The 25,791-nt window shown below is 37.6% G+C and overlaps 1 protein-coding gene across 3 annotated transcripts in view; it reads right to left on the bottom strand.

Annotated features, from left to right (window-relative positions):
- TTC29 (tetratricopeptide repeat domain 29) overlaps positions 1-25,791 on the bottom strand; it is a 234,357-nt gene that overhangs the window by 122,854 nt on the left and 85,712 nt on the right. For all 3 annotated transcript variants that reach the window (XR_003914733.1, XM_029955273.1, XM_029955328.1), the window contains exon 8: positions 20,114-20,199. Coding sequence is in view for 2 of the 3 variants with exons in the window: in XM_029955273.1 (XP_029811133.1) it covers positions 20,114-20,199 (86 nt within the window). In the remaining variant the exon portion in view is untranslated. The remainder of the gene's footprint in view (positions 1-20,113; positions 20,200-25,791) is intronic.

Genomic DNA, 25,791 nt, shown 5'->3' with positions numbered 1-25,791 from the left:
AACCCCTTACTAAATGTGTGCTTGTTTCATCTAATCATATTCCCAAATGAGTAAGTTTCCATTATGAGCCCATTATGCTAATTGAGGACAAGCAGATCTGAGGGTGAAATTGTTAGATTAGTCATGGTGTCTTGAGTAATAATTCTTCCTGTGAACAGAGTATAAAACATTTTTCCTCCTTCTTTCAAAATCTAGATTGATGAGAGACATATGTAGTTATTATCTTCCCAAGTAACAAGCTAAGACAGACAGGTAAGCAGTGAAAAGTCAGTAGCTTAGTGACGAACCGAGTTCCTCAGCTTCTCCTGACGGGGTGACGTACCAACCTTCCTCCATTGGACCATTTGGAACATAATGGTTTCTAGGTCCACCGGAAAGGATCAGAGTGTGTTCTCTGTTATCCAGTAGGTTTTAATAAACACCAGGACTTTGAACATTTCTATATTTCTGCATGAACCAATTCCCACTTGGAGATTTGTCTCTCCCCTGGAAGTATAGCCATCATCTATTCATAATCCCTCTTACTAGACTTCTTCCTCATTGAAGGCAGGATTTAATAAAATTTCATTCTGCTTCCCCTTTCTCAGAAATCTGTAAAAGCCTTGAAAAACATTTTCAGCATATTCTCTCTGTGCAGAATGATATCCTTTCCACCACAGGCCATTATTCTGGTAAACTCAGTAAACCCTAATTTAGATCCACGGTGTAAAGCTTTCAGATCAAGCTGGGTGAACACGTTTCTTTAAAATAAAACATAGTAGGAAAGTCTTCCTCCAAATGCTCGCTCACAGAGGAAGCTTCATCTATTACCCTTTTGCCGTGATGGAAGAGGCAAGAAAACAATTTATGAGTCATTTCCATTCTGACAGATGCGGCCATGACTGGAAAGGCAATGCCTGCCAAGAGCTTTTATCAAGTAGGTTATAACAACTAGTAATAAGTGTAAATAATAAATGGTTGGAATCTTTGGGAAACAGTGGCAATACGAAACAATTTTTGGTACTTTTGATGGGGCTCTGCCACTCTTGGAATCCCCTGCCTTCCCAGTAGAGTTTTGGCCTGACAATAAACAACAGTTTAGTACTTTATCTAATCCCAGCCAGGAGGTGAGTTCAACAGCAAGCTTTTGCAGATGTTCACATCCAATAATCTATCCATAATTGATGAAACAGGGAGGTCAGATGTAATGGCTGCTACTATTCCAGCAACAAATAAATGGTTATTGACAAAACAAGCCAGCGTGGCGCAGAGCGCTGAGCAGTGACAGGCATGTGGCGGCGCTGAGCAGAGGCGGGGAGTGCTACGGGACCCGTCAGCTGGCCATGCGGCAGGAGGGCCACACTGACACCTAAGTGGATGGAGGCGACTTGGAGAGGCAAAGAAAGGTTGCTGAAGTACAAGAAAAGACGAAGACAGGCAGAAGCAGAGAAGAAAATGATGAGCGAGCCCTGGGCAAGGTTGGAAGCCTGGGTGAGTACAAATGGGCGAACAGTTCAGAAATGCCTTTGAATGTGTGCACTGTGATCCAGATGTCTGGCTACTTTCATCACCATGGCTATGTCTTCCCTCATAGAGCTGGCTGTCAAACTGTGCGGCCTAGGTGACTCTAACACCAAAGGGCATGCACGGGATGCTTTGCTGCCCAGACCCTCCCTCCTACTGAGGGACATCCATCGATATTCCATTTAACACTGCAAATACCTCTTTTCCCTGTGTATTAAAAAAATCTATGAAAATATCATGTATGCAATTTTAACAATATTTTCAGATAAGCCAAAGATGCAAGACTGTAAAGTGAGAAAATTTCTCAATACTGATACTAATCCTGAAATACATGCTGCTTAAAATCAGATTTACTGCAAAGGAATGTGAGTCGAAGGCAAAGTTTTCTTTAATAATAAAAAACAAACACTGCACTCTATTCACCTCAACCTAGGCAAAGAGTATAATAAATGCATTAATCGCGTATACTTTTATTGACTGAATAAAATTCAAGATATTTAAACATAAATAAATAGCCGAAATCCTACATTTCTATTCCACTGCTAAAAAATAATGTTTTTACACAGTTTACTATGTAATATTATAAGATGAAGAATGGTAGAATGAAATGGTAGTTATTATTGCTATAGGTAAGTCATAAAGAGGCTTGGGACAGAGATGTTTTAAATATTAATATTAGTAAAATCACTTAAATCAATTTAACACTCTTTAGTGGTTTATTTAGAAGCATGATTTATTTTATACTTTGCAACCAATGCCTTTGATCAGCTCTGAAATAACGTATGAGCTGAAAATAAAATGGCAAAACAAATTGCTGCTAGCATTCCTATAGTAAGCTTTAGGTTTTATACAATAAACTAAAAAATTGCCATTATATTTGGCATTTTCAAATTATTTATCAATACTTCGAAATGGAGAATTATAGAGCCCAGAAGCAATGGTGGAGATTGTTTCTGTAATAATGTGCTCGTTTCTCTGCTTCCTGAGCCCTGCCATTCTCCACACCGGGGTCCCCCATTTAGCAACTGTGACCTGCCCCTGGGGACCAGCCCTGTCCCTGGTCTATCAGGGCAGAAGCTTGTCATCACATCAGTCTGCCACAGATCATATTCTGACTTAACCTTTATTAAGGCGACTGAGCTTTCTCCACGGGCCGTGACTGTGTCCCAGACCCTGGAGCAGCATCCCTGTCTTGTTCTTCTTACCTACATCTCTCTCTTGGTGCTGGTTGGGTCCTACTTACTGCAAACTTGGAGACCTACTGTGTTGCCTCAGTATACTCTCATCAGGAGTGCCACTCCTAAGTCTCAGTCCCTGTGGCTTGCGTTTGTCCCTTGCCAATGGCAGTCACAACCACTCATTGAGCAAAAGCTACATATGTGGAATGTTTTATATTCATGGTACACTTAATTTTCACAGAGCCCTCTGAGATAACTATTAATATTCCCATTGCACAAATGAGGTAAATTAAGGCAGAGAGGTTGAGTAACTTGCTCTGGTACACACAGGCCTAGGGTTGGAGAAGAACTGATTTGAACCAGGTTTACTGGACTTCGTCTCCTGCTCATTTTGTTCTTACACACTGTGATATTCTTGCTGCTGGATACCCTGGAGCATGACTGTGCAGACCTAGTCCCTCACTTACAGCTTGCTACCTGCTGGCACCTTCCCAGAATTCTCCACTCACCTAGAGGGTACCCACTGCAACCCAATGTCTGACAGGTTAACCTCATGCTTGCCTGGTTACAGCTTCGCCTATTACCAGCCGCTATTTTTTCATCATATGAGCTAATTTAATAGGTAATAATAGTTAATACTGAGTATTTATAATGTCTTTCCTCTGCCTGCAATGACGCCCACTTTGACCCAGAAAAAAACCTACCTCACTTTATAATGGTCTTCCACAATCCCAGCCCCTAATCTCTCTGTCTTTGGTCCCTATTACTTTGCTCCCTTTTTGCTATATGGTGCTAATTACAGTCTAACATACTATCTAACTCACTTATTATGTTTAATCTCCATTGTCTGTCTTTCTCCAACGGGATAGGTGTTCCACGAGGACAAAGATCTTTGTGTTGCTGTTGATATACTCCAACAGCAACAAAGGGCTTGGCGATAGGTGCTCCAAAACCTTTTGCTGGATTCGTTACAGATTGTTCTTAAGACTTGAGGTGCCTGGGTGTCTCAGTCGGTTAAGCATCCAACTTTAGCTCAGATCATAATCTCGCAGTCGCTGGGTTTGAGCCCCGCATTGAGCTCCGTGCTGACCAGGCCTGGAGCCTGCTTCAGATTCTGTGTCTCCCTCTCTCTCTGCCCCTCCCCAACTCATACTCTGTCACTTTCTGTTTCTCAAACATGTTAAAATGCTTTAACAAAAATGTTTTTAACAAAAATGTTAAAAACTTTTTGCTTTAACAAAATACTATACATACTAAGTAACTTAATTTTCCCAACATGCATGAGTAGTCATTCTTCTTCTTCTTATCTCTTTTTAAAGGTGAGAAAACTGAGGCCCATGGAAATAAAGCCAACAGGCCAAGGCTATACAAGAGGTAAGTGACCAAGAAAGGACTTGAACTCAGGCTGTCTGATTTCAAAGACAGCACTCTTATCTGACCCTTTCTCCCACCTCAGTGCCAAGAGGCTGCCTGACAATGTCACCATGCAGGCTAGGCCCCAAGTTCTGGCTCCTTTGGTGCCACCTATCCCACTGTCCATCAAGATTTTAACAACAGTGTCCTGTAACAATGTTGTAAAGGAAAATGAACAAGACTTAACGACTTGTCCAAGACCAAAGAGTTTGTGGCAAAAACCACAACCAGAAAGCAGAATGTCTGACTCCTAATTTGCTGGTCTTTCTGGTATTTTTCCAAACCGATTCTGAAGATTCTGAAGATTGCCGGGATAGTTTTCCATTTCCATATAATCTATTATAATAAACAATTAAAAAGTAATTTTGGCTCTGCACCCTTGTAACAAGTATTAATGATTATTTATACAATATTTTAAAAGGAAAATGTTTATTTTGGTAATATCTGTGATATTATAAACATATAAAATGAACATAATAAACAGTCACTCTGCTGTAAGCTAATATAAGCTCATAGGGAAAATGAATATGTTTAATTAAATTTAGGAAAAATATATAGTTAAATCATTTGCAGTACAATAATAAGGACCAATAAACCATTATCTCTTTACTATTCCACTGGAATTTTCATCAACAGGCTATATTAATAAATATCATGTTCATTTTACAAAGTGGGATGCTGAGGGACTTGTCTATGATCTGATAAGTCAGCAATGGCGGCAGGGAAACATAATCTTTGCATAAGCACAGCAAATCATACTTCTATTATTCTTTAGTATTCACCAGCATTTATTGAAGGAGAACAGTATGGCAGTTAGAGTTGGAAGTACTTTTTGCAAGTTAATCCATTTAATCCTCACAACCACTCTTTGAGTTAGATGCTAGTATATCCTTATGTTGTCGGTGAGGAAACTGAGGCACAAGAGAGGTTTAGTAACCCAGGTAAATGTGACAGGAAAGAAGTGGCAGGAGCAGGGTTTGGAGTTTGGCAATGTGATTCTAGGGGCCATGCTCGTAATCACTACATCATACTGTGATCATGGTTAAGAGGGGAACAGAGAGCACTGTAATCTACCAGAAGGACCTTGTCTCTCTCACCCAATTTCATTTTATCCAAAAATTATAAACATTCTACTCTACTAGATGTCTCAGTGGAAAACCTAACAAAGAGCATTTTTTATGCTCTTTCCCTTGCATTTACTAAGAGTTGCTGGTAGATAGCAAATTTGCAAAAGTAGCAAGAAGAGATCAGGGTTGTAGGAAAACTATGTTGAACACACTGCTCTTGAAAAAGAATTCTTACAAATGTATTAACTCTAGTACTGCTAGATATTTCATTGTCATCTAGAGAAAACAAGACAAATTCAGCTGTGGAGTTAAGTTATGACAAATGAAGAATCTACAATACTCCATTATCTATGCCAGCGGAGAGTAAGAGAGAGATGGGAGATGGAAATGCGATGTGAGAATTCCTTATGTTTCTTTCTCTGGAGAAGCTACAAAACAGTGAGTCATTCACTCCTAGCTGGTTGCCACTTGCCACTTCTACTTCTTGTGTCCTCAAACTCTGTGCCTATTCTGAACTGGCCTGATAGCAGACAGGTGATTCTTATTCTGAGCTTCAACTGTTATTCAATAATAATTTCTACTGAACAAGGATAACAAAATGGTATTTATGCCACCCAGTAATTCAGGAAGTGGAACAAGTGAGGATGTTATTAAAAGTGTATACATGGGACTGGTGACTTAACAAGTGAGTTTACAAACATCTTACTGGCAACTCCACCAGTTGTGACAACATTAGCACTTGGAAGCATGGCTCCAGTCTTGGCTCTGTGTTTGCTAGCTTTGTGAGTGTAATCAAGTCATCTAAGCTGTCTCAGCTTTCTCTATCTGTGAATAGATAGATGAAATCATTTGATTTCATGGGACAGAAACTACCCCAATCTAATTGAGGCAAAAATGGGAAACTAGGGACTGAAATGCTACTAGAAATTGAACTCCCCATTTCTCATCCTGTTTTCTCTCTTTGTGTTAGCTATGCTCTCTCAGCCTCCATCCTCTGCGGCTGTGGCAGCACCCAGGCTAGCCCCTGACCAAGGAAAACTGGTTCTGATTTAGAAACAAAACGAAACAAAATGATTAGATAAGCAATCTGATTGGCCGAGCTTGTCTAGAGACCTTCTCCTAGAGATGTACTTCACTGGGGCAAATACTGGTGGTGGTGAGATCTGTAACCCCAAGGTTAGAGGCAAGACCGCAGCCAGCAGAAAGGCAAGAGTGGGAGCGGTATAATGTTGTGAGAAGAAGAAGACAACAGATGTCCTCCAAATTGCTATTAAAAAAATCCTCTGCATAGCTGCTTCTCCCTCTGCGACTTTATCTCATTTAACATTAACAGCCTACTTTGGATTATTGGAACATAAAGTTTCAAATTCGTCTTTGTCTTCATCCTGTCTCTATATGTTCATCTACAAGCCAGAAAACATGGTAAAATTGTAAAATATCTCTCAAATGTGTCCATTACGAGCTACACCACATCACCTGAGTTCAGGGCTCATTACTATTTCAGAAGAGCTGTTAAACTGTTTTTCCTTCCTCTACTTTCCCTTTTCAATTTGTCCTACACGCACTGCCAGGCCGTCTTCTGAAACAAGTTCCTGCCCTACTTAGGCCTGTGAGGATCTCATCCCACTACCTCTTTCCAGTTTCCCTCCCACCAACAGCCCTAGTCCCTCAACCCAACACTCCAGCGTGACTGGAATGCATTTGCTGCCCTCCTGGGCCTTCATTCATGCTGCTCCTTTACCATTCATCTAGAAAGGTTCGATTCAAACGTCATCACCTCAACCCCAAATGAGATGAAGCTTCCCTGATGCTTCTCTAGCTCTTGGTCCCGATTACAAGTATGCCACAAGTATGTGTTGGTGTCTATGTCTGCTATGGACAATGCTGTTCTGCCGCATGGTAAATATTTACTTGAGCATAAAGAAATTGCCCAGACCTATTATTCAAAAATGTGCATCACGCTGAAGTTTAAAACAAACAATGGTCCTTCATTAATATAGTTAGCACATCTTGCTCATATGGATTTTGGTCAGATTTACTCAGGATACCAAAAACTCTACAGGTGTATTTTCCCCCTATTTTGTTGTTTTTGCTTTATAATTTATATGATTATTTTTTTGAATAATTTATTATTCATGGGTCATCTTTAAATGCCCTTTACTACTTGTTAAGCTTTTAATAACTTTTCTTGGTGTTTTGGGTTGAGATGAGTTGCTGAAATGACTAACTGCTATGGTCAGTCCTGTGCTGAATGTTTTTACTATGAATAGTCTATATACAACCTACTGAAAACATTCATTAAAGCCTTTAATTTTTAATGGAGAGAAAAGAAATAGTAGTTTACTTTTTTCTTATTACAAAATCAGTATATGTTAATTGCAGAAAATTTGAAGAACACAGATCCATCACTTTCTCCAAAACAGAAAATTAAAGTCCTCCATTATTCTAGCTCCCACAGATGATCACACTAAAAACAGTCTGGTATTTCTAGTATCTGCATATATACATATGTCTGATAATATGTGTATGTATGTATGTGAATACACATAAGTTACAGCCAAACCTTTGTATACTCACTCTGTCACTCTTTTTTTTTTTCAACATTTTTAGTGTTTGTTTTATTCTTGGGAGAGAGAGAGACAGAGTACAGGAAGGGGAGGGGCAGAGAGAGAGGGAGACACAGAATCTGAAGAAGGCTTCAGGCCTGAGCGGTCAGCACAGAGGCTGATGTGAGGCTTGAACCTATGAGCTGTGAGATCATGACCTGAGCCAAAGTTGGACACTTAACCTAACCGACTGAGCCACCCAGGCACCCCCGGCATCCCTGTCACTCTTGATACCAACTTTCACGTCTACCCACAGTTCTCGGAATCTCACATGCTTGCCAACCTTTGATACTGTTTGAATTTTTAATTTTTTGCCTCTAAGTCATGATTTCATGCAAAAGAATATTAACATTCTCCCCTGAAATGCCAACAAGTGAAAGCTGTGATACACATCTATATAATCAACTCTTGATTATTTAGGAACTGAATGTCACTTTGTGGATTGGTTAGTTTCTCTGTTATCTTCTTTTTATTTCTCTATCCCTAGCCATCATCATTACCATTTAGGGGAGGAAAAAAAAAGTCAACAGAAGGCATTCATGGGAAAAGTGGAGAGTTCATCTTAAAGTAGACTATTTTACTAGTTAACTAAGCTTTTAAATGTCTAATTAAGGAGGAAGTTGAACTTGTTAGGTAAAATCATTTCTTAAGTATACTAGTAGGAGTTTAGTGTTAATACTATTTTTTAAATTCAGTATATGTTATTTTTATTGATCGCTATATATACCAAATAATTTCTAAAATCAATATAGGTGTTAACTGAAGATAAGTAATTGTCTACCCTACAGATACGTTTGAGACAATTACGGATAAGTTTTAAGATGTTGTATTACATTTTTCCTTCTGAAGTTACCCCTTCCATGTCATAGAGGGAAAAATATAATTTGGCGCAATGGATAATGACTTAGTACGGTCCCCATTCTATTGTTTAACACATCTAATCCTATAATCATCTCTGGGTTCTTGCAGGTGTGATGCCTCTTCTTTTTTGCAGCCTCTAGATCAACGTGTGCTAACAGCTGTGCCGTTGCCTCTAGGTCTGTCATACAATTAGTCTTGTGATGAACTATGCAGGTTGCTTTATTGCTCCAGAGAACATTTTCATATGCTAGGCCTTGAACTTTAAGGAGTATACATACATTATGTTCCATATGTCACTGTTCAGTATAGTTGATGAGGGCACTCAATTTTTGGAGTCTGGAAGTTCATCCTCTTTAGGATGAATGAAATAAAAATAATTATCCTTGTCTTCATTTTCTCACAAAATGTGTATCAGAAGTTTTGCATTATTTCTTAAGATGTGAATGACTGGAAACAAAAATTTCAGGGTTTTATAAAGAGCTACTCTACCAGCACTTTCTTTCTATAATGAATAATCAACCTCATCAAACAGTTAAAGTGGCATTCTACATCTCAAGGGGATCCCAAACCAAATTTAACATTTTAAAAAAATAAATAGAAAACCCAATACATTTTATGGTTAGAAAATCCATCTTTATATTAACTTAAGCCATGAACTTTCTTTCCTGACATAAAATATCTCTTCCTTTTCATGAGAGTCCATGATATGACTTTAAATTTTTGCCTACAGATTCCTGTTTTTAAAAAATCAGGTTTTCATTTTTTTCAGTATTCTGATTTTCCTATAATGCATTTGTCATTTAAATAAAAATACTATAATTTATATGACAAATTCCATAATGTATTCATCATTTAAAAAGAAGGAAAAAACACTCATGCCATTTTCCACAGCTATAACACTGTAAAAAAAAATTAGAAAAATTAAATAGAAAAAATGTTTAAAGAGAGTTCAACTCCCCATTGAGAAAATTAAAAAAAAATTCAATTTACTAAAATTCCAGTCTGCAAACAATATTTCCTACAAAAATTTATATTAAATTATTACTGTAAGGTTATCTGTTTTAATGTCATAGAAAGGTCATGACTTTAAATACAAAGATAACAGTAGCAAAATTATTAGTAAAACATTTTACATTTGCATAATTTCCAAATTACTAAAACGTATTTTTCATGAACTTCTTAACATACTATTTTCCAAGTGAGGCCAACTGCTCAAATGGTATTTAAATAAGATCAGGTATGGAATACATGCTTATACCATGCCTTAAATTATTGCTTATGATAATTTTGAGTAATATAATTTGTTGCAATTTGGAGATAAATCCTTTTTTGTTTTTAACTAGGCAACATGACTATTTTCTTCTAGGGGTGTTTTTCTAATCCTATCACTTCTCTTTCACTTTTCAGATAGTAGATATTTTGAACATTTCTCTATTATCAAAATGTATGGAATGGAAAGGAAGTAAGTGCTATTTGTGGACTGGCAGGGGTGTGTGTGGAGGAGTTGATGCTGAATAGAAGGAGATCTGTGTGGCAACAACTGGGGGAAATGGGATCTGTAACAGCTGCTCCTTTCAGATTCCCAAGAAGGAGACTGCCTGAGGTGGGTCACAGGACAAAAGGATAAAACGGATGAAAATTCGGATGTAAAGCAGGAAAATGACTGCTGAGACCCCTGAGCTTACACCTGAATCGTCTCAAGCTGAGTGGCAAGCCCTCCTTAGCATGCTTCAGAAGCTGGTGATGAACTACACAGTACCAGGAGGCAAACTGGCTGCAAGCAGAATTGTCTGCATGTTCTGTATAATAACCAGCGGTCCTCTGGGGAAAGGAGGCCATGATTTCCTCTGTACCAGCATCTGAGCTCTCCTCAGATACTGGGGCCATTAAACAAGAACAGAAGGGTCAATTTTAGGTAATGATTTCTAATTGGCAAGTAAAGACAACTTCTATTTAATGGGTAGCGAAGAGCTCTGGTCTTTAAATAAAGAAATGACTCAAATTCCTTTTTTGGATAAATGCCATTTTTTTCACTCAAGGAAAAGTTATTAATACATTAATAATAAACATGTTTCTATAAAATGTCAGTTTATTACATTTCTATTATAAAAATATGTGCCAATACAAAGATAAACGTAAGCCCTTTGTAATTTACATATGATAAATTTAGTAAATTACAGTTAAGAAATAAGTATAAAGCAGCACTTTGAATAGATACTCAATAAATGTTACCTACCAGAGAATCATTGCTATCATTACTCAGTGCTAATTATATCATAGCCTGTGGTAATAATAGTATCTTACATTTGAAAACTGTTTACGGTCTAAAGTATAAACATCCATTTTTCCCATTTGATCTTCACAAAGACAGCAAAGCTGCCATTGCCATCTCTATTTCACAAATAATACCAAGCCTCCCAGAAGTTAAGTGACTAAACTAAGGTCAATAGCTAGTATGTGGCACACGGGACTAAGAGCCATGGCTTCCAGACTGTATGCTAGCACCCCACATGCTCTTTCTATACAACAGTTACAGTCCATATGAACATTACACATCTAAACCTACAGTCAGCTTAAATGTTTGGCCACGTAACAATCAGAGACCTATTGCTACATACACTTGAACTGTATTACATAAGGGGGCTCTTTATCATGTAATATACCTCCTAAATAAACTCCTACTTCAACATCTTTGATACAGTCTTTCACCAACACATTTAGCATTTTATTCTATGCTTACTATTGGTTTGGGAATACTTGGGCCTAGAGCAAAAACCAGAAATCGTGATTTTTAGATGTTTGACCATCTGGCACTTGGGAAAATAATTCTGTTATGCACAGAAATGGAGATATAATAATTATGGCTTTCTGTACCTTAGATTCTATACCATGAACTTTGCATACGTTTTCTTACTTCATTCTCACAAAGCTGTATTATGGCAGAGGGTCATATCCCCATTTTATAGATGAAGAAACTAATGCTCCAAAAGGTTAATTTGCTTGTGCAATGTCACAGGATGAGGTGGCAGCAAAGCTGAGATCCTGTTCTCCGCCAGCCTGATCTAACCTTTTGTTGCCGTCACACTCCAAAGAGTTGTTAAATATACTTTAAAGAGCCTGTTAAGAGTTCCTGATTCAAGAAATGCTAGTATTTACTGCCTTTACTTCATGCAAACTTCTCAATAGCAGATGTGAGCGTCTGTATCCCTCCCAAACAACTCCAGCCAGGCCCCAAACTGTCCTTTACATGGAGCTGGAAGCAGACAGGAAAGGACAAAAGTGCAGATGTACAGAAGCAAATGCTCTTACAGACAGACCCATTCAGTCCACATACATTAGGAGGTACGGTCCACAGAAAAACCGATCATATCATCATATACTGTACATGTACAGAACTTGGCAGAGTGGAACTAATGCACAAAGGGTCTAAATGAAGACAGGGCCTCTGAGAGCCTCTTTCTTGATCTCTCCTGTGCCTTGGCTCCTTTACTTTCTTTCCCTCTCTTTCCACTTATTATTTTTCTTTACACGTTTTTCTTATGACCTGTAGTGTTCAAGAATCTGTCACATATAGTGCAAGAGAATAAATAATGATTAATGCAAGAGTATTTGCGTCCTTTCCCTTCCCAGTCTACTCACTATGGCATGACCACCTAGGCATTTCTTCCTTTCTCCCCCAAACCAGTTCCACCCACAGTGGCTTTTTAAAAAAAATTTTTATGTCTATTTATTGTTTAGAGAGATACAAGGAGAGAGAGAGAAAGAGACAGAGAGAGAGAGAGAGGGAGAGCACGCGCAAGCACACGGGGGAGGGGCAGAGAAAGAAGGAAGACAGAATCTGAAGCAGGCTCCAGGATCTGAGCTGTCACATAGAGCCCAATGTGGGGCTCAAAGTCATGGACAGGACCACGAGATCATGACCTGAGCCAAAGTTGGATGCTTAACTGACTGAGCCACCGAGGCACCCCTAGGTGAGTGGGTTTTTTCATGCAGATCAGTGGGAGGGGAGTATCTATGTAAGACATAGAAATGAGCCTGCTGAAAAGAGCCACCATTTCTCGGTGTGGAAGAGAAAAGAAGCAGAACAGGACCAAGGAAAAGAAGAGCAGTGGTGAACCATGAGTGAGTGGAAGATAGGAGGGAACTTTGGGTTTAGCAATTGACATGAAGATACCGGCTTCAGCATATCTAGAGACAAACCAAATTTCTTTTTTAAATGGAAGGAGACACCATTTAAAAAAATAATGTTTCGAGGAGTTAAGAATTTTACCTTTTACTGTTCTTTGAAGACAAGTAAATAGAAATAGAAATTACTTTTCTTTTAGCTTGTTGGATTTTTAGTATGATACCATACTGAGGATGAGCTGTGAGAAACTCAGATTTATTTGGGTTATATCATGGTTTCAGTAGTAGATAAACGTCTTCACTGGTAAAAATGACCAAAAGGAAAACTTGTTTTATGTATGTTACTGCAGACTCTGGCAAGGTATCTGTAGGTCAGCTCGATTGTCATTTGGGTCAAGAACCCAGTGCTATTGGGACACCTTGGTGGCTCAGTCAGTTAAACATCTAACTTCGGCTCAGGTCATGATCTCATGGTTCATGGGTTCGAGCCCCGCATTGGGCTCTGTGCTGACAGCTAGCTCAGAGCCTGGAGCTTGCTTCAGATTCTGTGTCTCCCTCTCTCTCTGACTCTTCCCTGCGTGTGCTGTCTCTCTCCGTCTCTCAAAAATGAAATAAAAAAACATTAAAAAATCATAAAAAAAAGAACCCACTGCTATCAGGAATGGGGTGACTTTTAAAGAAGAAAGTAACAAACTAAATAGAGAAACGAACTAAATGGAAAATCTGTAAGAACTGTCTCCCCCCAAAACTTTGGTCAGCTAAACAATACAAATCAAATAAATCATTCTTTGTTAGAAATGTCTTCTGATGTATAATGGGTTTCCCTTTGTTTGTATATATGGAGTTGAAAGAAAAAATAAAATTTTATTACAGTCACCTAAGAATGTATCATTTTACAAATACAATCCATATCCTTCATTATTAATATTTATCAATAATCTATGAGTTTTTTAAAACAATCTATGAGTTGCTAGAATATTAGTGTAACTAATTTTTCTGATATATTATTTATTTACATTTTGCTATGCGGTGCTGCTGATAAAGCTATATATTTAGGTTAACCATTGATATATAAGTTAACACTAATGTTGGAAGCATTCTAGGCTATTATAAAGATGCTGACATGTATGCGAATATAAAGATAGCTACTGTTTTATATATGGAATAATTAAATAATATAGTACATGTGATGAATCTTGTACTATAAAAGCAAATGAAGTATCAATATGATGAATTTTGCTTTCATAGTATAATTTTTGATAGGCTACATTATTGCTAAATAATAGGAAGCAAATAATTTACTGAATGTACTGAAGATTGTTAAAGTTGGTGTTCCTAAAATTATTACATGGAATGGAACATTTAGTGAGGAAGAAAATTCATGCATAAAAACACAGTGCTCAGGGAGGCCCTTTCCATTTCTTAAATTAATTTTATGGTCGCAGTATTGGATTGTGGAAGTGTGACCAACTTTGCAAGAGCCCTGAATGTGATTTTTAGTAAAATATTTTTCTCTTTGAAATTTTAAGCCTTCATAAGATACATTTACCTTCTAAAATTCAGAATTTACTCTAGTTGGAACATGTGCAGGTCTAAACTGATGATGGCCAAGGGGAATTACTATTTCTTTTCTCAGCACCTGATAAATGTAGGGAGCATTCTCGCCTTTAAATGTCAGGGTCTTTGTGACCTCTTGCACAGGTTTATTAGAGTAACTATCACTTCTCTTCCCCAAATACCCTTTCCTCATTGGCCGGGATTTCAGCCCTAAATAAATCCATTATATAAGGTCTTAGTTTAACCTGATTCTGTCATCAAATAAAGAATGCTTTATCAACAATAGATGACCAGACTATTTATATGCTTGTCAAAATATTCTTCTATTACATGTATTAATCATTTATTAATAAATTAAAGCCCTTGAATTAAGATCCATTAGCAAAATTTCAAAATCCCTTCTGCTTCAGATAATCGGAACTACTAATCAATAATATTTATTCATGACAGGCTTCTCTAAGCCAAGTTTCTTTGAAAAAATCATGTAAACATCTTTAAACAGATGAACAGTACTCAAAGGGAGGAATTCATGAAGGAGGTTGAATGTAGAGGCAAGGTACTAAAAATCTGAAAATATTTCAAATTATAAGCTTAATTCTTCAAATGAAGAATAAGAAGAGTATATGGACTTGACACTAAGAATTAAAGACAGATGGAATATGAAAAGGGAAGGGAAATGCTGAATCTAACTGTCTGCTGTCTCAGGCTGGCTCCAACATGACCAAGCTGATTTCAGGGCATTCTTGCTCCCCCCTCCACAGACACACTGTGACAGCAACACCATCAGTGCCTTAAAACAGATAAAGATAGTGTTGGTCATACTGCAAAGGGTACAGAAGATGGATAAAAGAGAATTTCAAAAGAAAAAAATTTTTTGTACATTGAATGTTTGCTTTGTGATTGGATAACTGCAAATATCTCATCAATCAATCAGGAAGTCAATCCTATTTAGTAGTTTATGAAGTAATTTTTTATACTAGATTCACTAAAGAAGGAGTGCTCTGTCTTGTAGGTTTCTAGCCCCTTTATCTCTGAAAGGAAGCAGAGAAAGTGGCTAAAGATACTAGAGAGAAGGAAAAGACGTGGTCTTCAATTGGAATTCAAAGCAAGATGTCAGGCTTTGAGGAAATCTTTTTTATTACAACAGCAAAAACAGGCTGCCCTCTAAGATCAACCTAAGCTAGAAGACCTCCATGCCCCAAGTCAGGTACAACTGCTCATGTCTGTTCTCTGTTCCAGCCACAACCCAACTCCAGCCTCTCATTCCTTGGTACTTGTTCTCTGCCTCCTATTGTATAGCTCTGAATCTGATGTCTTCTTGACTTTGCTTTTGGCATCTTACATCCAGATCTCACAAGAGATCCTTCACTGGTCTTGCAGCTTTGCCTATGGACTTGGCCCAAATCTTGAGCTTGGTTCCTGCAATTCCTCAGTTCTGGGTGAGCTGTGTTCCAAAAAGATAACAGTATTCTACCACAAGCAAGACTTGGGCTCTGAAGCCAGGCCCTTATTCTTCCAAACTGCAAAGGCTACTCTTGACTGTAGCAGTGAGCCCTGGGGCCTGGAATATGGCCTTCCTTGTTTCCCAAAGCCTCCGCCCTGGCTGGAGAATTAAATGACAAAAAAAAAAAAAAAAAAAAAAAAAGCCCTGGCTCTAACCAAGGTACATGACTGAGGGATGGGGTAGAGGTCTGATTGGAAATACTGCAAGGAACTCTCTTATTCCAGCCCAAAACCTGAGATAGGAGGCAGAAGAGGTTTGCATATTCTGTCTTTTAGACATGCCCAGTTTCCTTGGCTCATATGTGATCATCTGTCTATTCCTGATTTTCTTCCTACTTCCTTGGATATCTCTGCTTAATCTCCTTTGTACCTACACCCTTCATCCAGCCAGCCGTAGGCCTTTTTCATTCATCACTATCAACTCTCTTTAGGAAATCTCCACTTCAGTTTCAACATGCTGAAGACTTACATATTAAATGTGGATAAAACCTCCAATTTAGACTTCTGCTTGAGCTGTAGACCCACATACACTACTATTTGATCTCTCCTTGGATAAGTGAAAAACTCCTCAAATTCAACATATTCAAAAGTGAACTTCCCATTTCTTCCCAAGCCTGGGTATCTGGAAGCATTCCATCCCAGTAAATGACACCAGCAACCATCCAGTTTCACAGCCAGGCTCCTATGGCCTACCTGGGCATCTCCATCTCCCTTACTTTCCATACTTAGTCTATTTTTCTTTAAGTTCTACTTATTTATTTTTGAGGGAAAGAGAGCACGGGTGGGTGAGGGGCAGAAAGAGAAGTAGACAGAATCCAAAGCAGGCTCCAGGCTCTCAAATGACAGCAGAGAGCCCGAGGTGGGGCTTGAACCCACGAACCATGACCTGAGCCAAAGTCGGACACTTAACCTACTAAGCCACCCAGTGCCCCCTCCGTAGTCTATTACCACGTCCTTCATAACTTTCAAGACGACTTTCCTCCATCTTCACTACTACCACTGAAATCCAGAGTAAAAATAATAAAAGCTAACAATTACTAAAGGTTTATTATATACAAGGCAGGCACTCTTCTATAAATCTATATAAATGATCTATCTTAATCACCCTATGTATTAGTTTCCTAATATGATGTAACAAATCACCACAAACTAAATGCTTAAAACAAAGAAATCCATTCTTTCATAGTTTTGAAGAACAAAAGTCTGAAATCAAGGTGTTAGCAGAGCCATGTTCCCTCCAGAAGCTCTGGGGGAAGATTCTTCCTGCCTCTTCTAGCTTCTGGTAGCTCCGGGCATTCCTTAACTTGTGGAAGCATGGCTCCAATATCTGCACCACCTTCACATGGCTGTCTCCTTTGTGTGTGTCTTCTTCTCCTCCTTTTCAAATCTCTTTCTGCCTTTTTCTTACAAGGCCCCTTGTCATTGGACTTAAAGCCCACCTAAGATGATCATCTCATCTCAAGGTCTTTAAGTATATCTGCCAAGACTCTTTTCCCAAATAAGGTAACATTCACAGGTCCCAGGGATTATGAAGTGGACATCTGGGGCCACTACTCAACCCACTACACCCTAAGAAGTAAGTAGAGTTATTAGTCTCACTGAATAGATGAGGCAAATGAGACTTAGAGAGTTTAAGGTCCTTGTCCAAGATCACACAGTTAATATGAACATGAGATTCATATTTATTTGATTTATGGTTTCCATAATTTCAGAAAAACAATTTCAATATTTTCTGAAAGTAATAACAGTTTCAAGAAATTTGTCTCTTAGATGCCAAGTACTGCTACTTCAATCCATTCATTACTAGACTACACCACTACAGTTGTCTTCTAAAATTAAAGATCAGATCCAGTGCCTGGCATGATGCATGTCATATAGACAGTGCTTAATAAACAGTCATGAATAAATCAATGTGATCATGTCATCAGCCTCATAAAAAATCATTAAAAATCTCACATTGCTTAAAATATGCATTTCACTCTCCTCAACAAAGACCTTCCAACCCTCCATAAAGTTAAAAAAAAATCATTTGGAATGAGAACAGTCTTTCTAAGTATAATTAGAAGTCATGCAAAAAGAAGGCAATAAATTTGGCCACACACATATCTAAAAGTTCAGCATGGAAACATTTCATATGTCAGGTCAAAAAACAATGACCTGGAAAAATATTCACAACACATATTACATACATGTACCTCATTTCCAAAGGAAGCAGGCATCTTCATTTATTGTAGGAATATAAACTGATGAAGCTTCTTTGAAGGAAGTTTAGAAAAAAAATGTAATTCATCTCTTCTCTGAGCCAGCATTTCCACCTCTAGAAATTTATTGTGTAGATCATCTCTCACTTTGGCACAAAACTATTCACTGTTACAGCCTTTGATAATAAAACCTGATTGGAAAGAACCTAAATGCCCACCACCAAGAGATGGTTAGATCCATTATGGCACAACTGTAAAATGGGACACCACGTGGCCCTTTTAAAATGAGGCATGTCTGTATGCACGAGTGTGGAAGAAATTAACTCCAGATGCAGAACACTACATATAACATGCCACAATTTTGTAAACCACATAAAAAGCACATGGGTTTATGCACTTATATGTTACACACATATATAAATATTCTTGGAGGAATAAACCCAAAACTTGTAACTGCATTTGCCTGTAAGGAAAGAACCGCGTGACTGAGTGCCAGGGTGGAAGGAAGATTTATTTTTCCCTGTAAACTCTATCATATTGCTTGAATTTATTTTGCCATGTGTTTGCATTGCTCATGTGAGAGAGAGAAAGAGAGAAACAGAGTGAAAATTTGTAAGCTAGTTTTCACCTAATATTCCAACTTGATTTCATACTTGCATCTGACAATTCACTGCTTCCCAAACATACTGAGTACGTTCACATTCAGAGTGTGTGTCTAATATTTGATATAACCCTCTATGCCCACAGTTTCTGTGTGTAGAAATCCTGCTCCTCAAAAGCTCTCAGTGCAACCTCTCTGATCTTCAGTGTTGGAACCAATGACTCTGACCTCTGTGCTCAGAAAACCTCTGTTCATCCTGCTTTGAACTATAGTTATGTTTACAAGTTGGCCACCTTCATTAAATTAGCTCTTAAAGGGGGCTGTTGGCCTCTGTGCTCCCCAAAGTACCCAGAACACAGAGCTGCTGAATGTATGTAATTTTAACCGAAAATTATTAAGCAGAAGAGTTATCTAGGAAAACAAAGTTCCCCATGATGATCCAGTTTTAAGGGCGACAGAGAAAAATATCTAGCCCAAATGTAAGAATTCTACTGAGCATGACTACATAAATTAACAAATGAGAAATCCTCAAAGCTGAACATAAAGCCAATATCTTTTATCAGATAAAATTATTACAAGAGTGATATGTGAAATGAAATAGGAAGCTACACTTGAAACATATCAGAGGTAAGAGAAAAATGAAAGAAAAGATGATTTACGCTATAATACAGAAAAAATAGTACATTAATAGTACATTTTTGTTCATTATTTGAGTCAAACACAAGAAGTCTCATCATATAATAGGCATGCACTTATTTTTATCACAAAGGAGGCTCTTCCTCAGACTGGAACCAGCACTGACCTACACCTTCGCTGCTTCCCCACCCCCACTAAAGGACCACAGCAATGCGCTTCGCTCCACTGCTTATGACCACAGTGTTTCGTAAGCAAAATTTCCCGAATCATATTATAAGTTTACTGTAATTTGGTTCTTTCTTTTTCTTTCTTGCTTGCTTGCTTTCTTCCTTCCTCTCTCTCTCTTTCTTTTTCTCCCTCCCTCTTTCTCCCTCCCTTTCTTTCTCTCTCCCTTTCTTTCTTTCTCTCTTTTTCTTTTTCTTTCTTTCTTCCTTCCTTCCTTCCTTCTTTCCTTCCTTCCTTCCTTCCTTCCTTCCTTCCTTCCTTCCTTCCTTCCTTCCTTCTTTCCTTCCTCCTTCCTTCCTTCTTTCCTTCCTTCTTTCCTATTTACTTTTTGCTATCATTTAAGCCCATATCCTCTTGTCCTCAATAATATGGGAGTGGTTGTAGAAGGTCATTTTACTCCATATATTTAACACATATATCCCAAAGCACTTCATGCTAATTGATTATATGTTACCTACTGTAAACAATAAAAACACTATTTCTTTCTGCTTCTAGAATTGCTATTCTGCTTTAGTCTCTCTAAATACGTAGAGGTCTGCCCATTTCTGTTAGGTTTATAATAACATATAACAAAGTAAAATAAATGCAACAAAATAAAAATTAAGGTGGCAATGATTAACAGTTTACTCCAACTTACTCTTAATGCTGCTTCATACTCCTCAGCAGCCAGGTGTGCTAAGCCCAAGTAATAGGAAGCTTCCCCTTCCATCTTCTTGTCACTTCCTAAAGCAGAAAAGGTAGAAAAATTGCCATGGAATTAATTAAAGAAACTGACTACAACAAACAGGAACTTTGCTTTTTAAGACAGTAGAAAGTTGTAACAAAGTGTATAGATTTGTGAACAATCCATGAAGCCTAACTGTGTGCTGATTTTAAAAGGCTGATGGTTGTTTTTCAACCCATTTTGGAATTTTTTTAACCGCAGTTCTCTTCGATGTTCTCTGTGTTAAGAATATTTTTCTCTGAGGTGCCTGGGTGGCTCAGTTGGTTAAGTTTCTGGTTGTGGCTCAGGACATGATCTCACGGTTTGTGGGTTCAAGCCCTGCATCAGGCTCTGTGCTGACAGCTCAGAGATTGGAGCCTATTTCAGATTCGGTGTCTCCCTCTGTCTCTGCCCCTCCACTGCTCATACTCTGTCTCTCTCTGTCTCAAAAATAAATAAATATTTTAATAAATAAACATTAAAATTTTTTAAAGACTGATGTTAATATAATTTACCCGAATCACAAATATTAGAGTAACGTACATTAACAATGTATTTATTTATTTATTTTTTTAATTTTAATGCTTTTTATTTATTTTTAAGAGACAGAGAGAGACAGTGCGATCAGGGGAGGGTCAGAGAGAGAGGCAGACACAGAATCTGAAGCAGGCTCCAGGCTCTGAGCTAGCTGTCAGCACAGAGCCTGACACGGGGCTCGAACCCAGGAACCGTGAGATCATGACCTGAGCCGAAGCCAGACGTTCAACCGGCTGAGCCACCCAGGTGCCCCACATTAGCAATGTATTTAGAAGTGTTCTCCTCTACATACACATACTACTTAGTAATAGTATTTAGACATTCCTATGTAATTTCCATACTGTTCTGCCCATAAAGACTTATACTCATCCTGCAGAGCTGCTAAAATGTATAAGAAATAATTGATAAAGAGTATTGTTTATATAGTGCACAACACATATACACAGAGAGATAGACATTCAGTGAAGTCTCTAACAGGGCAGATAATTAGCATGTTAAGGAATTATTGTTTTGATTAGATTTAATTTAAAAGCTACTAGTTAAAACTTGAGAGAAAATGACTGACACTTTGGTATACCAGTCCATAGGTATTTTGAATTCCAAACATGTTTTTTTCTTTTCTAATGACTGGTAATACTTTTCATCACCTTTTCAAAGGAATTTATTCTTTCTAGTTTCTTTGAATGAGTTTTATTACAGGAATTATAAAAATCTTCTTTCCAAAGCAGTATGTGTAAATGTGTAATGTGCTTCAGTGAGACATATATCATACTATCTAATAAATACATAATTTATTTACATTTATATGCTAAATATAACATACAAATCTAATAGGCTTACAAGGATCATTGAAAGCTCTTATATTTTAAAAAAGAATACTATCCGTTTTCAACTTTGTGGCTTTTAATGTTACCCAACTCCTGGGTAATACACATGCTGGTAGCTCTACCCCCTTTTAATTTCTGAACTCCGCACTCCAACCATGATGGACTTCAGAAGGAGCTGACAGCTCCTTCCCGCATTCACTCTCACCACTTCCTGAATTACCACTTGTGGGGGCACCTGGGTGGCTCAGTTGGGTAAGTGTCTGACTTCAGCTCAGGTCATGATCTCATGGTTTGTGGGTTCAAGCCCCATATCAGGCTCTGTGCTGACAGCTCAGGGCCTAAAGACTGCTTCAGATTCTGTGTCTCTCTGCCCATGCTCTGTTTCTCTCTCTCAAAAATAAATAAGCATGAAAAAGAATATTTGAACTACCAGTTGTGAAGCAGTGGCTCAACTGAAAGACCATAAGAAAACAAATGGCAAGCGCCAGTGACAGTATTATTATTATTATTATTATTATTATTATTATTACTATATAATCAATTTCACTGATTGCAGAGAATACTACCCTCAAGATCTCACCTCAGCAGAGTTGATAATGCCAGTGATCCAGTCTGGGCAATTTTAACTTTAATCATTTAGCTGGCGCTAACTTTCTCTCTGCTAGAAGTTTATGGGTGCTGGGCTTAGGGATGGAACTAAAGAAGGGAAGGATGGGGTAGGAGGGAGAGCTAAGAGGGGAAATTGCTTCTTGGATAATTAAAAGTTGATTATTTACAATTTGCACTTGATCTATTAAAAGGTGTAACTGTGTTAAAGTGCCAACATTGGCATGTGCTGATACAGTATCACCATTTGCATCCAATTATATATAAAGGGCAGCCTAGCAAAGAAAAGAAAAACTGGCTCTTGTTGATAAAAAGATTTTGAGGCAGCTAATTGGAACAGTCAAGGCACACTAAATATTAGTTTTAAAATAGGATTTAAAATAGGGTTTAAGCATGAGAACTTTCCCTGCTTACTAATTAAAACAAAATCAAGATAAAGTGAAAGCATTAAATAATGGAGGAATATGTTAGTATTATTAAAATTGAATGACACATATGTCAAAGGAGCATAGGGTAAAATACTATTTATATTATGTAGTTTATTTGAATGAGTTAAACTAGTATTGGCTTGGCTATCCAAATCAATAATCATTCATGTTAAAGGAAATACTATGTTTTGTTTTCAAGACCTAAATTGTCCATTCTTCCCCTGGTATGTCTATATACAATCTAAAGAGGTGGTCATCATGGGGGTCTGATGGATAGAGACACTGTGTTCAGGAATAACTCAAATGTTCCATTAAAATGTGTCTTAAAACTTCCACTTCTTATTCAGCTAACATATATTCACTGATTCATTTATCTACTGAATATTTTTCAAGGACCTATTCTGTGCCAGGCATAGCCATAAGCATTTAAAATACATCAGTAAATTAACCAGAAACATTTTCTGTCCTTGGAAAGCTTACATTTTAGAGGGAAGGGAGAGAAAGAGATATAAAATAAATAAACACAGTAAAATTATGCGGTAAATTGTATGGTGATATGTACTCCAGGAGCAAAAAAATGACAGCAGAGTAAGAGGGATTGAGAGTGTTAAGTGGGGGTAAAGAGAAAAAGCAGGTTTCAGTATTAAATGCAGTTATAGGGTGGTAGAGCCAACTGAGAAGATGGCATTCACAAGAGAATGAAATTGGGAATAGGTAACAAAACATATGGGAGATGTACATGGATGTGGAAATTAAACACACTTGTTTTTATAAAAAAATTTTTCATGTTTATTTATTCATTTGAGAGCTGTCAGTGCAGAGCCTATTTAAGAATTTAGAACTCACAAACCATGAGATCATGACTTGAGCCAAAATCAAGAGTCAGATGCTTAACCAACTGAGCTGCCCAGGAGCCCATTAAACACACTCTTAAATAACCAGTGGATCAAAGAAGAAATCAGAAGGTAAAATGGGAAAATACTTTCAAATTAATGAAAATGAGAAAACAGCAACCTAAAACTTGAGACCAGCTAAGGCAATGCATAAAGGGACATGTATAGTTATAAGTGCTTAATTTAGAAAATAAGGAACATCTCTCTACCTTATAAAACTGGAAAAAGAAGAGCTAAATAAACCCAAAGCAAATAAAAGGAAGGAAATAATAAAGAGTAGAGTCTTTATATATAAGAAAGGAAATAATAAAGACTAAAAAATATAGAGAAATCAACAAAACCAAAAATTGTTTCATTGAAAAGGTCAACAAAATTGACTAACCTTTATTTATCTTTTCTTAAACTTTTTAAAATGTTTATTTATTTTTGAGAGAAAGAGAGAGAGAGACAGAGTGTGAGCAGGGGAGGGGTAGAGAGATTGGGAGGCAGAATCTGAAGTAGGTTCCAGGCTCTGAGCTGTCAGCACAGAGTCCGGTGTGGGGCTCAAACTCACAAAGCGCAAGATCAAGACCTGAGCTGAAGTCAGATGCTTAACCGACTGAGTCACCCACGTGCCCCCAAATTAACTAACTTTTAAAGCCAGACTGAACAAAAGAAAAAAAGAAAGAAGACTCAAGTTACTAAAACACGAAATGAAAGAAGGAAGATCAGTACAGACTTTACAGAAATACAAAAGGGAATATCATTGACAATTGCATACCAATAAGTGAGATAAACTAGATGAAATAGACAAATTGCTAGAAAGGCATAAACTACTGAAATTAACTCCAGGAGAAATAGTAAATCAGAAGAAATCCATATGTAAAGAAATTGAATTAGTTATCAAACTATAATCCACATAGAAAATCCCAGGCTCAGAGGGCCTCATTGGTGGATTCTACCAAATATTTAAGGACTAATTAATACCAATTGTTTACAAACTCTTCCAAAAATTAGGAGAAAACACTTCACAAATCATTCTACGAAGCCAGTATTATTTTGACATTAAACCAGTTAAAGACATCATAAGAAAACTACAAACCAATAACTCTTATCAATATAAACATGAAAAGCCTCAACAAATATTAACAAAGTGAATCCACAAAACAAAAAATAGATTATTTTGGACTTCACTAAAGTTAAAAACTTGTACTTCAATAGATAACCATCGGAAAGTGAAAAGAAATCCACCCTTTCCAAGTCATATATGTGACAAAGGACTTGCACTTAGAATATATAAAGAATACTTAAAACAGTTCAATAATAAAAAGACAACCCATTTGAAAGTGGGCAAAGAATTTGAATAGACATATCCAAAGAGAAGATATACAAATGACCTATAAGCACACAAAAAGATTATCAACATCATTAGCTAACAAGGAAATGCAAATTAAATCCACAGTGAGATACCACTTTATACCTGCTAAGAGACTATCAACAGGCAGAAGTCCAGCAACAAGTGATGGTGAGAAAGCAGACAAATGGAAACCCTTACGCACTGTTGGCAGGAATGTAAAATCGGGCTGCTACTCCGTAAGTTAAACAGATTTACCACGCCACCCAGCCATTCCACTTCTATGTCTAGAGACAAAAGAATTGAAAACTTGTACACAAATGTTCAGAGTACAAGAGGTGGGAGTAACATGTGCAGCAAGGATGAATGGACAAAGAAAATATGATAAAAGCATACAATGTAATATTATTTGGCCACAAAAAGGAATAAAGTAGTAATATACGCTGCAAGATGGATGAACCTTGAAAACATTACACTAAGTGAAAGCAGCTGGACGCAAAGGGCACGCATTGTATGATTCCATTTATATGAACTTTCTGGAATAGGTAAATCCATAGAGACAGAAAGTAGATTAATGGTTGCTAGCAGAGAGGGAAAGGAAAGTATGGAGAGTGACTTGTAGGGAGTACCGAGTTAGTGTTTCTGGTTGTACAACTCTGTGAATATAATAAAGACCAATGAGTGACTGAAATAGGAAAATAATAGAGTATAGAATTAAGAGTATAGCTTGTGCTATACTTGTGCAATATACCAAGGTGCCCTAGTAAAAGAGTTGGCCCACAGTGGATGTCATTGCTCCTTAAATATTACATAAACCAATGTGGGAGGCATGCCTTTTGCAGGCAATCGTCAGTGTGCTGCTTCAGGCTCCCTAACCACAGGAGGAGGTAACAGTAAGAAGAAAGGCTTTGGCCCAGGGCATCGGCTATTGTCAGAGCTCTGTAAGAGACTGTGCCATCCCTTAACCTATCTACTTTGTTATATGGAA

The sequence above is a fragment of the Suricata suricatta genome, chromosome 1 (assembly GCF_006229205.1).
Source record: "Suricata suricatta isolate VVHF042 chromosome 1, meerkat_22Aug2017_6uvM2_HiC, whole genome shotgun sequence".
NCBI lineage: Eukaryota > Metazoa > Chordata > Mammalia > Carnivora > Herpestidae > Suricata > Suricata suricatta.
Note: the sequence above shows the minus strand (reverse complement) of the source record. Positions and strands in the feature narration are given on the sequence as shown.